The 14,699-nt window shown below is 41.2% G+C and overlaps 1 protein-coding gene across 1 annotated transcript in view; it reads right to left on the reverse strand.

Annotated features, from left to right (window-relative positions):
• Positions 1-14,699, reverse strand: part of LOC107708273 (ephrin type-A receptor 4-like) — a 37,500-nt gene that overhangs the window by 20,672 nt on the left and 2,129 nt on the right. The window contains exon 3 of the mRNA XM_016512459.1: positions 12,805-13,468. Within this exon, the coding sequence (XP_016367945.1) occupies positions 12,805-13,468 (664 nt within the window). The remainder of the gene's footprint in view (positions 1-12,804; positions 13,469-14,699) is intronic.

The following is a 14,699-nucleotide window of genomic DNA, read 5'->3' on the forward strand; positions in this document are numbered from 1 at the left end:
TAATATTTTTTACACATTTTGGTACTTTACATTTTTGGTTTATATTCAACATTTTTTATGCATTAAACATATGTTAAAACCCAGCTAGTGCTGCTCATAAACAATTTCACAAATTAGAAAATGTGAAATTGATTAGAATTTTAGCATATTGGACAATTTGGCTGCTTCTCAGAAGAAGAAGAAAAAAGAAAGTCTCTTTCACACACACACATATCCACCCACATACAGTACACACACAGACTCACTTGCTGAAGGCAGTGAAAGTGAAGTCAAGACCTGTGGGTTTGCGTGAGCTAATGGCTAACATATTTATGACACTTTTATGATGTTGGCTTATCTCTGAAGCCGCTGCTCAGGAGGATCAACAGTGGCTAATCCACCTCACACACACACACACACACACATTCACATTATCTCATGAATTACCAGATTCATGTCAGAATATCGGGGACTTTTCATGACATTTATGTAGTTTATAGCCTACACACACACACACACACACACATACATACGCACACACATTCACATTATCTCACTAGTTACCAGGTTCATGTCAGAATATCAGGGACTTTTTTAATGACATTTATGTAGTTTATAGCCTTTTATGCAGTTATTTGCTTCCTCTTGTCACTTCACAGGCTTACTATTTTACTCTTAACAGAATATAGACTGTTAACTCTTAAATATTATCTATATTATATTCTACAGAATGTATTTTTATTTACATATTCTCATTTAAACAAATGTTGTTCTTATATGGTGTTGTAGTCTTTTCAAACACTGCTTTCACTCTTATCTGATGCTGTGCCTGAATGAGCTGAGAAAGAATTACAGCAAAAAACAGAACGAGAAAAAGAAAAGACGATTATCATCTCTGCCCTCCAGCACGAACACACCAATTCCCTCATTGATCGGTTCCCGCCTTCTTCTGCTTATTAATTACATCTGCAGTGACTGATATACCTTGATCCACTCGCTGCATGCAAACATTCCTCATCGCCGCAGCGTGAGTGTGTGAGATGATGCCGTGATTGATGTGGCTCTAACCCCTGAGAAGCTCGTTTGTCAGCGAGGGGCCAAGCTGCGTCAAAGCTTACTGGCTTTAATCTCTATATATTCACCTAGGTTTTATTTATCGCTCTTCTGTCTGTCTCTGCTTCGACGTACCCTTCCCTTGCCCTCTCTCGCTCTCTGATCCCCACAAACCTGTCAAAAGTTTCCTCAAACTTTTCTAAAGACAGTCCCAAGGTCTTACCGAAGTAAGGTATGGAGGTACAGCTAGAGGCGAACGTACACAAAGGACGTGTGTTAACCTTTATGTGCGAGAGCTCCGCTCTGAGGTAAATTATTACATGGCCATCTGCTGTACAGAAGTGTGTGTGTGTCGCTGTGTTTTATATAGAGAGCTGCGTAAAGCTTTGAAGGAAAGACAGAAGGGGGCAAAGCAGCATAGACAACAACTCCAGGGTAGGTCTTTCTGAATCACATCAAGATCCCAGCCAGTGTTTCGGATCTGATAGACAGGAACTCCACCTACACACACACTCACGGCATTTCAGGAAGTTCTTTATGAAGGGTTGGCTCAGGCAGGTGACAAGAAAACACTTTTTTTTCTCCGCTCAGTCCTAGGTGGGGGTAGGGACAGTGCAGCAGCAGGGATGTGGAGGTGAAGTCTCTCTGAAATGCAGCTCATTGTCTTGTCTACTGTCCTTTGAGGGGAACGGGCAGCTGAGAGAGGCAGGGGGCCAAACGTCTCACATTCCTAACAATTCCTGCATAGCAAACAAGGAGGAGCTGCCTTGCAATGTGTGTGTATGCGAAGGCAAGGTTCATCTGACAGATGCAAATTCAGTCATTACTCATCCTTCTGTCGCTAAAACATATAGGGTTAGATATCTACAAACATTATGTAGCAAAATGAGGTACAGACCACAATTTAAGCAATTAAGCTTCAGACAAGCTTAATTTTTTCTTCAGACAAAGCTACTGTATCAAACATCCTCAAAAGACTATGAATATAATGTACTAGTGGTATGAACTACTTTTATTTAATTGTTGTTTTTAACATTTCATGGTATTTTGTAAATTTGGTGTACATTGTAAATACCATAGTACTGGAACTTATGTGCCATGGTATCTGCATGCAGTATTATTTTAGTATTATTTATAAAATGTTTTTTTTTTTTTTATTAGCTTCAGTAATTTTATGCATTTTTCATTTTTTTTACTAAATTGAATAAAAATTACTTTATTCATTTAGTTGCAATGCAACAATTCTATTCTATTTTTGTTTAAGGTGTTTGCGTTTAAGTTTTTCATCTAATATTAATATTTTACTTTATTTCAGTTTTAATTCAATAAGCTACAACTACAAATCTTTTTATAATTAACAATAACAACTGTTTGCATTGTACTCCAACCCTCACAAAAAAAGTACTATTTTACAGTGATGTCATCGGATGGTAATACTATGGTACATTAAAATATACTATGGTACTGATATGGAATTTACATGATAATCTGTGGTATTTGGCACTATGGGAGTAGCATAGTACATTTCTTTAAGAGCATAGCATATCAAGATACTTCCAAAAATATGGTACTACTAAGGTAAAACCTCAAAAACCATGGTAGTATCATTTTACATCCCAGGTCCAAAAATTATTTTCCCTTCACTTATTACATTCTCCTTGACTTTATTCAGGTTTCTCTCACTCTCGCTTTCTCGGGCTCTTGTTCTTTTTTCATCACTTTCACTTTTTTCTCTGTTTGTGTCTTTTTCCACTACTCACTCGTGGTCATAATTGCCTCGCTTCAGAGAGCGCAGAATCATTGTCCCCTCATTGCAAAGCCAACAATTTTCCCCTCACTGCAAATGCTCTGGCCTGCAATTGCTTTTCTGGCACTCAATAAACCACCCCCTTCAGCCCTGTCTGTCTCTTTCAACACATCTCAGAGGCAGGATTACTCTTACAATCATTAGCAAATCGCACTCGCTTCAAGCTGGCTTGGCAATGGGCTCTCTCTGGACTGCTATATTAAATTCTGCAGAAGGGGTCGGGGCGGTGCATTCGGCGTGAACCCTGGCTAAGTGGTGCTCTCTTGAAGAGCTGATGCTGCCGAGAATGGGTCGTGTCCCGTCCACTTGTTTTGTTCAGCGGCCAGAGCGCAGAGACTGCAAAGGGCTACTTTCAACTGGGTCTCAGCCAGTAGCGGCGGGACATGCTTTGACAGCTCATGGTGAAGACAAAAAAAAAATTTAATTCTCCAAGATAAACCCCTTAAGAAATGTACGTTTTAAAATATAAACTACGGTTTAACTGTGGTGCTTATGTGGAAAATGCAAGTTAGGTTTAGGAGCAAAACTCAAACCCTATTTTTTCTCTACTAAAAATCTAAATTGGTAAGTTCTAGCATCAGTTAACCAGACAGCACCTACGCTAAATTTAGTGAACATGGACAAATGAAGTGAAGGTCTGTATGGTGCTGGTTGATGCCAGAAAGGGTCGTGGCCTCCGGGTAGAAATATAGCAGGAGAGAGAGATAGAGAATGAGAGGGAAAAAGAGAGATAGAAAAAGGCCCTTATTGATTCTAGGAGCTTTTGACATGCTAATGTTCTCGCTGTCGGCTTCAGTCCCCCACCTCCTCTTAGCCAAGGGCCTTCAAAGGGAGGCTGCCACACAAAGACAGGGAGAATGCACTGCGCTGCCCGTTGAATGGCCGCTCTCGCTTAGCGAGCAATCTGTCCCTTAAAAAAACTACCAAGAACAGCTCATGACATGGAGAACATTGCAGTGGAGAAACAGGCAGACTCTTTAAATCTCAAACGGAATGGATAAAATCTAACGGTTTGATTACATGCATCAAATCAGAGCCAAAGAAAGCAGTAACAACTTACAGTGAAAATAAGCAACATTAAGACTAGACCTCTCAAGTGAGCCAAAATTCGACACAGCGCAAGAATTCCTCAAACATACTGAATGCACATGCAAAGGGTTATGGTTTGTGGTTACTGTGAGTGTGCGGCCACAAGCTCGTGCCTCGGAGCAGAGGTGTGTGTGGACGAGGTGGTGAGCGAGCAGAAAACGTTTCTGGGTTCTTGGATTAATGTCCAGGAGAGGATATTAAAGGGTAAATGTGTCAACACCAAAGCAACGATGAGTGAATTACACTTCGCAAGAGTCTCTTTTTTAAGTTACTTTGTTTTCAGTCACGTGTGTTCGTTTTTGAAGGTTGAGGAGTTCAAATATAAATGAGAGAAATGCATGTGTGGTTAGATTGGGAAAAGTATGTGTGTACACACACATAAATGCACTGGGAGTCTGTTGAGAGTAACATACTCAGCTTGCTTAAGTAAGCCACATGTGTTAAAGGAGGCCCACAACATTGTAATCCTGTTAAAGGTCGTTCACACGCCAAGAGGAGTGTGTGCATGCTAATTATAAAATGCATGCGTTTGGTTCCTTCCTAGCTGATCGGTTTAAACATTGTGTTTTATTAACTTGTGAAGAAATCTTCTCCTGTAGTGGGTGTTTTATGTTGTATGATGTATAAATGGAAGGTCACTTTATCTGCATGAAAAAAAGAACTTCTCAGATTACAGTCTTCTTTGTAGTGAACACTTGGAAAAATACACCGTTTTCATCTCGTATCACCTGCTCTGAACATGACAGAACATTGGTATTTTTACTGTGCTATGTTGGGGAAGCCATCTGAAACTTTATCTTGCCAAGGTGCAAGTTACTCATGATTTAAAAGAGGTTAAATTACAGTCAAGCTACCCTTAAAGAGAGAGAGAGAAAAGAAGTTTGCTACACAAAAAGCTATTAACAAAAAGTAGCTAACTACACTGAAGCTATTACAGAAAGAAATATCCTTAAATATCTAAAAGTACATTATATTTTTAAGTAAAAGACTTTACAATTATAGTTTGATTATAAAATCTATGTGAAATAATAATAATAAAATAAATTATTAATTTATGTAAAGATAATCCCATTTAGGATTAGCTAAATTATTAAAATTAATTGAACAAAAAAAAAGTCAGCGCCAATAGCCTCGTGGTTAGTGCGCCGACATACAGTGCAACTGCGCTCATGGTGACCCGAGTTCGATTCCTGTCTCGAGGTCCTTTGCCGATCCCGCCCCCTCTCTCCACCCAATGCTTTCCTGTCAGCTCTCTACGTCCTTTCCCAATAAAGGCTGAAAACACCTATAAATATAACATAAAAAAAGAAATTAATTGAACTAAAAAATTACTTTGTACATTAGCATTATTTTGCTACAAAACAGAAGGAAATTGCCATGCAGTGATTTTTCAAATTAATGAATGAACCTTTTTGTTAGTGTGTTTGAGAATTGCTTTAGTTTGCAATTCAACGTGACAACAGTACATCATTTTGTCAAGCTAAACTGCTACTTGTTGAAAAAGTTAATGAAAATTTGCTGCTGAAAAAGCTGCAATGTTTTGAAAACTGTTGAGCTACTGCAGTGTTCGAACTATACCGTGAACTTTGGGGGAGCCCACTTGTTTTATTTTTTTTATAACGGGGGGGGGGGGGTGCGTGTGCTTGGGCGTGCCTCAAAAGAGGGCTTACAATGACTTACAAAGATACATAACAGCTACAAGTGTATGCACTACTTGCTTTATGCAAGCACTATATAGGATAAATCACTATACAGGATTTACCCTATTATACGGGAGCCGAGCTCCCCCTAGCTCTCCCGTAGTTCGCACCCTGAGCTACTGTCAAGCTAAAAATGTAGCTAAGCTTTTCCTCCTCAAGGACACTGAATTACTGTGATTTCACAGTTACATTTTAGCGAGAAAAACTTCTAAGCAACAACATGTAGCTACATTTCAGTGCTTCTATATAAGACTTCCATTCCTATGTTTCGAAATTCCTTGGTGAGATTTACGTCTCAAGAAGTGCTTCAGCAAATGCTCTTCATCTTTCCCTCCTGCTTTCCCGTGTCTTTCTCTCAGCACTAACAAAGACATAAAGTCAAAACTAATTGCGTTCAGTAACAAACCAAGTGGCTTTTTCCACAGCAGTTGGTCTGAGAGAGACCAATCCACTCTAACGAAAACCCCAGGAATGGAATAAACCCTCAAGTCTAATGGCGAGCATTAGATTCAGCCATGCTTCAACCCCTCCAAATAATTACCAGTATTAATGTGCATTGTGAAGTCGCCACTCTGACCCCTCCGGGCTAATCACTAGTGTTGCCTTGCATTGTGGAAACAGGTCTGCCGACCCCCGAAATAATCCCATTACTAAGTCTGTCCTTTCTCCAGCTCCGGTTCTCGTAGACACGCTCTCAGCTAATTGACATCTGTTAACTGACGTCCTATCTAGAAGTGCCGAGAGAGAGTTTTGCGAAGAGCACTTCAGTCAGAAATCCCTAAGTATGCATGTTTGTGCAATGGAGAGTTCAAAAAGTGCTTTTGTGCAAAACTATAAATAACATTTCATTCATTCACGTTTGCATATTTACCTAAGTGAGAAAACACTGAGTCACTTCAGTTCTTGTGCAGAGAAAAGGTTTGTCATTTAGTTCGAGTTGCTTGCAAGAAGATTAATTTGTGACATCAATCATCATGAATCAAACCATTCATATTAGGCCTTCATAAACACTTCATTAGTAAAAAAGAACAACTGCATTCATGGGCTCCATCTGGTGCATTTGTCCAGAGAAAATTTTGGCAGCGTCCTAATCAAACCCGAAGACAAAGAAGCACAGCAGCAGTGCTGACTGTAAAGTTAACGGTGCCCCTCTTGCATAAAACAGGTCAGCAGCTTCAACGACTCTTTCAGAAGAAAATGATGGCTTGGGCCTTCCTGCCTCCGACACAGGCTCAGGTCGACCTATGACCCTTTCTGGGTGGAAGCCAACTTAAAGGCTCCATGTATGGAGTGGGAAAAGAAAGGAGCAAGGCACTAACTGACGGGGAGGATCGCATAAAGTAGCTGGGTTGGGCGCTCATGTCCGCCGTTGATGGAAATCTTGTCAAATGAACATAAACCCTTTGGCATGAAGCATGTGTGGAGAGCAGCATCTAAATGGATGCTGGGTTAATCAGGGAGAATGGGAGGACAGACCCTCGAGCAGTGAGTCAATAAGGCTCATCCACTCGAAAAGATATTTACCCTGGCATGTGGACGCTGAGACAGCGCTGTCCACACTGCTGTACCGGTGATGCTAAAGGAGATCTGTGCTCAGCTCTGCTCTTCTGATCTAACGGATCCAGACCGCCGGTAATGAATGTGTGCCAGACGGCGTAATTAAAATATAATTAAACACCAGAGAGATGAGAGTAGCGCTATCAGAATTTCTCAAAAGGGAACGGGGGCTAGTTCACATTAGCAAAAAAAATGCTTAGTGTGTAGTTTCAACAGACTTTCTTGGGAAATGCTGTGAATTTATCAAGGACACTGGATAGTTTCTACTTCGGATGAGACGTTAAACCGAGGTCCTGACTCTCTGTGGTCATTAAAAATCCCAGGATGTCTTTCGAAAAGAGTAGAGGTGTGACCTCGGCATCCTGGCCAAATTTGCCCATTGGCCTCTGACCATCATGGCCTCCTAACAATCCCCATATCTGCTAATTGGCTTCATCACTCTGTCTCCTCTCCACCAATAAGCTGGTGTGTGGTGGGCGTTCTGGCGCACTATGGCTGCCATCGCATCATCCAGGTGGATGCTGCACACTGGTGGTGGATGAGGAGATACCCCCTGACAATGTAAAGCGCTTTGAGTGCCTAGAAAAGCGCTATATAAATGTAATGAATTTATTTTATTTATTTATTTAATCTGGGTATTTCAGACATTTTGCCTTAGAAAAAATATGGTATCATGCTATGGTACTTTGATATATACTATGGTATTGAACAGTTACTACAGCGGGGGGGACAGCCAAATTCCTGGAAAACACAGACAACAGCATAGGCACAAACAGTTTGGCTAGTTCACATTAGTGTGTAGTTTCAGCAGCCTGTGAATTTATCAATGATAATACAATATCAAGATTAAGTGAAAATATCCAGAAATGTTACCTTACAAAAATATACAAAGATGGTATCAGAAAACTATGGTATTTTGATGTATACTATTGTTCTGAATGATTAGTGTATTCAAACACCACTTAAACGCAAAGTAAGAAGCAGACATTTCTGAGGACAGGTTCCTAGAAACAGCATCTGGTCACCCTAATTTACAAGGTACTTCAAAGCGAACCATGGTAATACCACATTTTCCCTCATAATCTGTACATTTGTCACCTCATCTCAGTCCTAAAATAGCATTAGCATGGGTGCAAACAGTTTGGCTAATCTGCATTAGTAAAACAGTCACAACAGTTTCAACAGTCTCTGCTGAGAAATGATGTGAATTTATCCGTTTTGTTCAAATACTCAAATTAAGCTTAAAATATAAGAATACAGAAATTACTATGATGTTACAAAGATACAGCTATTACATCAGAAGGTAATACCGTGGTACTTTGAATGCTGTGATATCAAATAACATTTGAATGAACGCTAAAAAGGGCATTTGTCACCTCATATATGACCTAAACTGTATTAGCATGAATGCTAACAGTCTGTTAGGAGTGGGACAGTCACCTCCATCTCTCACCCTTCCCACCAGTTCTGTCCTTCAGGCCGTTTTCCGCCCCCGGTGCATCCATCACAACATGACAACTGAAGGGCTGCGTGCTGTCAAGGGAGCTTCCGTATGGGAGCACCGGATGATGATAGACAGGAAGAGGTCAAGGAGAACAACACACACATGAGCAAGCAATTGCACACATACAGACAGCAAGAGAGTGACGCAGATAGACCGGAGCATCTGAACTCTGCATGCGAAATGCGAACGTCCGACTCGGCCGATTCAAAAGATTTGGATTTAATCACGCGAATCATATTATCCAAATGATTTCAAATGTATACAGCACGCTGCTATGATCACAGAGCGAAGTGGATGGACCCAACCTTCGCTCCCTCTCGCTGAAAGGACGAGCCGCCCATTGTCTTTGAGAGACAAGTTTGCTGGCTTTGCAATTCACGGACGAAATATGCAAATAATGTATTTGTTTGATATCAAAGGGCACCTCTCTCCATCTCTCTCTCTATCTCTTTTTCCCGGGACAGCTGACAGTCCATTCAGGGGACGATGGAGGGGCTCATAGGGGAGAAATGAGGAGGATCGTGACAGGAATCAACATATGTGATGAATATTCATAGGTAGGAGCATTTTGGCAGGCGGCTACTATTGTTTAACAAAGAAAAAAAAAAACGACTCACAGCTGAGGATGATGAGTCTCATACACCTGCTCATAATTATGACAGCAATGAGATACACATGCAAACTTTTTTCCAATTAGGCACACAAACAACCACATACAGGTGTTAAGGTGCAAAGTTTACACCGGGAAAAAAAGCTGTACCTCAACAATAACACATGAGAACCAGATCAATACCTCTCCTCAAGTACACCAATTTGCTTAATGTCTGATTAAATCTAAAATTTACTTTTGCTCGGTAAAGTCGATACAAGCGCCGTTCTCTTGAGAGTCTATCTCGGCTTACATACATAAATAATGTCTTGTCAAGCATCGTTTTCCTTCCAGTTAAACAAGCCGCTGTCTGTTCTGATTCAAAGAGCAGTGTTTCATATTATCACACCTTCCCATCATGCTCTAGTTTTCAAACTCTTTATCCTTTCTAATTACTTAAATATGCGTGAGCTGTTTTACATTAGCACCCATTAAAAAATAATGTGGCAGCACCGTGGTTGAATGATGTATCAGATGGTAATTTGATATAGATTATCGCACTTGTATTGCATGGTACATCAAAAACACCATAGTATCACATACCAGAAAGTATCATGGTAGTGCCATAATTTATTACACATGGTATTACCATGTTTTTTGGACATTTACCATTTCCTATTGTGGTGGTACTACTGTGGTGCAGTGGCTTTGACATATACCATGGTGCAGAAATTAATTTACTATGTTACTTCCATGATACTATGGTATATGTGTAAAATACCATGTAAATATTACAAAAGTACCAAAAATTACCATGGTGCTATCATGTTTTTTGGACATTTTGAAAAGTAGTACCAGGGTACTACTATGTTTACAAGATACTATCATGAGGATATATTTTTGCAGTAATACCATAGTGCTTTTTTGTTAGGGCGTATTAGTCAAAAAAGCTAAAAACTCACTCGAGTTGGTTGGATTTTTCTCCATGTTGTCGTGCTGTTTCATTAAACTACGTCTTCAGTGTAGTGAATCACTGAGAGTGGGCTGTCATTCTTCATTGCAGCCTAGCACCTCAGCGGGCTTTTACACGTCTCCAGCTCGCCGGACGCCCACTAACAAGCGGAGATTTCCTCTCTGTCCTCACCTCCTACTCAACACAGCAGATGAGCAGTGAGAAAACAACAAACTCTTATAAAGAATAAAAGACACCAAATCCTCTGGCCAAGTCTCCGCTCCATTCACCAACCGAATGGCGGCTGTTTTGTGGCCTTCTCTTGCTCTTCTGTTCTTGGACCTGTCCGTCTAGGCTGCAGCTGTCAAAATTTTGACGTCTTAATAAATCTCAGCCATGACCCCCGTCTCTCGGGGAGGATAAAGCCAGGGGTCACCCCAGACCCTGTCTAGTGTTCCTCCCCTCTCGCCCCCATCCCCGATCACGACATCCCAACAATTGGGGAGAGGCTCCCATTGAGGCCTTCTGGGGTATGAGGGCTTGTATCCCTTATTTTCAATGGGCTTTTTTCATAAGGTCCCCGGGACGCCCTATTGAGAAAGTTCTCGCCCTCTCCTACACCCTCACATTGAAGGTGAACCTCTGCATCCCTCCCCTGGCCAGGGCTGCACACACAGACTTATTAAACTGACAGTGACTCGCATCTGCATGCTGGGAGAGAAAGCCACCCTTTGAACCCGCTTCAATGAGGAAACAACTGCCTGTTGCCTTGCTGAAGACAGCATGTGATGGCTTAATCAGCCATTGATGACAGGCTCAAGCTTCAATAAGACATATATAAAGAAGATTGTCTAAGGTTATATAAAAAATGAACCTAGGATGTTTACTGAAATCTGGAATTTGGCTATGAAATACTTTATGAATTGCGATTTGTTTTTATTGGTCCTTTTTCACATTGGTGCAAAAGATCAACAATAAGTTTTTTTCTGCTGGTCAGTATTTTTGACAATGCATTTTTAGTATTTTCTATATATTTTTTCATTAAATTCTAAATTGTATATACAAGGTATTAAAACAGACATGCAAGATCAATAAATGTAAAATTGGCCTGAAAGAGCAATGAGTGATTGTTTTGTTCAACTAACCTGAAACTCTTGGCCAGCAGGCTATCCTTATATTTCAGTCCTGTGCAGACAAGAACCCAGAAAATAAACAAATTATCCCCTACATACCAGCTTTTGGGACTTGAGGGTTTTTTTTTAATTGATGTGTGAGATGGGAAATGAAACCTGAAAACTTTTGCTGATGCCAAACAACAGAAATATTACAAAACGCCCTCTTCCAGGAGTAATGAAATCATCATTGCAAGCCCTGAAGTGATTTAAGTAAAACGTTCCACCAAATGTCTGTGTGGAAACGCCGTTCTGCTCTCAGTAAATTACAGCCTCTTTCCTTCATTTCAACATATCTGAACTGTAAAAGAGAGCAGAAGGAGAGAGAAGGAAAGCTAAGGAGCGAGTGGGGAACCCAGCCGCTGCCAGCGAGCTCCGCTAATAAATGAGTGGCCAAGAAAAACGGCCAGATCTCTGAGAATGGCCTTTCCCAGTGTACCCCCTTCAACCACCCACACAAGCACACCCACTGAGAGAGATCGTCCGCGGTGAATGCCGACTGTCCCCCTTGAGCCCGCAGGAGCCCTAAATTACAGCCCGTATTTGTCATGCAATTAGCCCGCTGAGATAGCGCTCATAAATAAAGGCCGTTAGACTGGCCAGTCGGCCGTTTATCACCCTGCTCAAGCGATGACCCTCTTCTGGACCAGACAGAAAAGAAAGAAAGGGCGTGCACAAACTGTCTACATGTCCTCTGGCTCTTCCTTTTTGCCTGCACTGACCTCAGCATTACCCCAAACAGTATATCACCGTTTTTTCCATGTCGTATGGCCTGACTACGGACACTGGGAATCAAAGCCAGCATGGAGAAAGAGAAATACCCCTCTGGTGACAGAAGCAATCTATCTGATCCTCTCCTTTTCTTCTTTTATCACTCCTGCTTTTTCATTGTTTTGCCAATCCCGTCTATTGCCTTTAATGTGAACTGAAAACCATTGCACATGCTCTTGAGAGATAGCAAAGGAGAACGAGAGCGAAAAGGGTACGAGAGCCTTGGCCCATGATCTAATTAAGCGGATTCTGCTCATAAACCATACGGCTGTTGCTCCAACAAAATAATTAGTGCCAACGTTTCTCATGCACAAATCCACTGGGAGGTGTTTTGATATCAAACAGGGCGATTCATAATCATAACCAGACCTCTCGAATAGCAACACTGGCTTAATCCACAGTGATCCTCCGAGTACCCAGCTGTCTACATCTGAGTAAACTCTCACATCCCTGAGGGGGAAAAAGTTCATCCAGGTCAGCTTCTCTTATAATGATCTCATCTTAAATTATAGAATGTATCACTGATGGGCGATCAGGGTATTTTTTTACTTCCGTGTGGGAGGTGCGTAAATCTCGACTGGTGAAACGCTCTGTTGGAAAAATGGAGCGAGGGAGTTATCTGAGCTCTTACCTTGGCATGTTCCTCCGTGTTCCTCATAGCCAGGGTTACACAAACAGTTTCCAATAGGCACCAGCCATTCTCCATCTGCTCCGCAGTACATTTTAGGGACCTCGCGTTCCTCCGAATTGTCCACACAGGATCCACGTACCTCCACTAGCGATGAGGTGTCCGCCCCGGTGGTGGTGTCTGGAAACTGGGCCAGGTTGCGTACGGTGAGGGGGCATTTCTTATAGAAGATCCGTACGGATACCAGAGCGATGCAGGCTCCCACATCCTGGAACGCCAGGTAGAACCCCTTCCGTGTCAAAATTCCCACATCCCGCACTTCCGTGTTCAGCTTCATGATGCGGTCTCCTATGTCCACCTGCGTGAAGCTCTCGTCAGCCGCGATGGTGTCGATTTTGGTGAACTGGTTCTCTCGAATGTACCGCTCTTTGTCATTGTTGGACTCGTAGTAGTAGAGGTTAAAGGTCTCCTTGCAGGTACCCATGACTCCTGGCAAGCTGTTGCAGTCACGCAGAGTGAATTTGATCTCGATGTAGACACGCTGAGCTCCGCCACGGGGGATCCAGTCTGTTCGGAGCCAGTTGTTCTGGTTGGGTTCCATTACGTTGCATACCTGGTACGTCCTGATTGGCGTATTCTTCTCATCCATGATGCTCACTTCTTCCCACTGTGAGAGAGACGACGAGAAAGACAGAGAGGTAAGTAGGCCTATAGAAATTCTACTGGGGAGACTTTTGTCACAGCAGGTGCACACAATTCCAGTCCCAGTGCTGGAGATGTTCCACAGACAAACAGCTGCAATGACGCAATGATTTAATTGATTACGATATGATAATGAGAATTTAATCACACATCTGCCAGATTCTGTGCATGTATGTGCATGTGTTGCTCCAAAAATTAAAGAGACAAGGAAAGATGTTAGTTTAAAAACCTTGAAACTAAGGTCAAACCAAAATATGGTTTTCACTAATAATACACCATTACAAACACCCTAGCACATAAACCAAACAAATGCAATGGCCAGCAACATTTACAAGAACGCCCTGACTTTCTGGTCACCATTAATCCCATATTAAGCCATTGTAAAACTATGGGGCCTAGAGTTTGATGCTTCCTGCTGGTGAGAGTTTCAAATGAGACGTTCGCAATGAAGGAGAGTTTTGAAAAGGCCTGTCACGATCTATGACGCTGTCTTTTCTTCTCGTTTTTTTACTCTTTGTAAGTCGTAAGTGTAGAAATCCCAGCTGTCACACCGATAAAGCTGTACATTCAGCCCGTTTGTGTGAGGGAGGGGGCTCTGTCGGGACCCTGTCAATCAAAGGGGTCGATGAGATAAAGCAGCAGAGGGTGGTGGGGACCACATTTCCTCAAATGCCAAGTTCACCATTAACCCCGAAACCAACCAAAGTGGAACGGAGACAACAAGGAAGCCTAATTGTGGCGTAATCAATCAAATCACTGATAAATAACTTCACGCATGCTCAAGCAGATCAATTTAGATATTTCAAAAGAAACATTTGAAAAAATAACTAATATTAAAAAAATAACATTTTTGTTAACGTGATATACTGATGTATGCTATTTTTGACAAATATTAAAAAATATTGTTGGTTAGAACATCCATTTTACACCTACTACATAATACAATTAATCACAATAACACTAAAAATAATACTGACTAAATACAAGGTGCTTAAGCTAATTACACATTTAATTGCTATAACTGCATAATAATTATAATCAAGTATGAATATTAGTGTCAAGTGTGGCCAAAAAGTTAAACAAAACCTTTTTTATATAAATTGCATAATGTGTGTGTAATTAACATGAGGTAAATAGCATTGTCCTTGAAAATAAAAATATCTTTATATCTTAAAAAAAAAAAAAAATTATATATA

This window comes from Sinocyclocheilus rhinocerous, unplaced genomic scaffold (genome assembly GCF_001515625.1).
Source record: "Sinocyclocheilus rhinocerous isolate Xijiao unplaced genomic scaffold, SAMN03320098_v1.1 scaffold1437, whole genome shotgun sequence".
NCBI lineage: Eukaryota > Metazoa > Chordata > Actinopteri > Cypriniformes > Cyprinidae > Sinocyclocheilus > Sinocyclocheilus rhinocerous.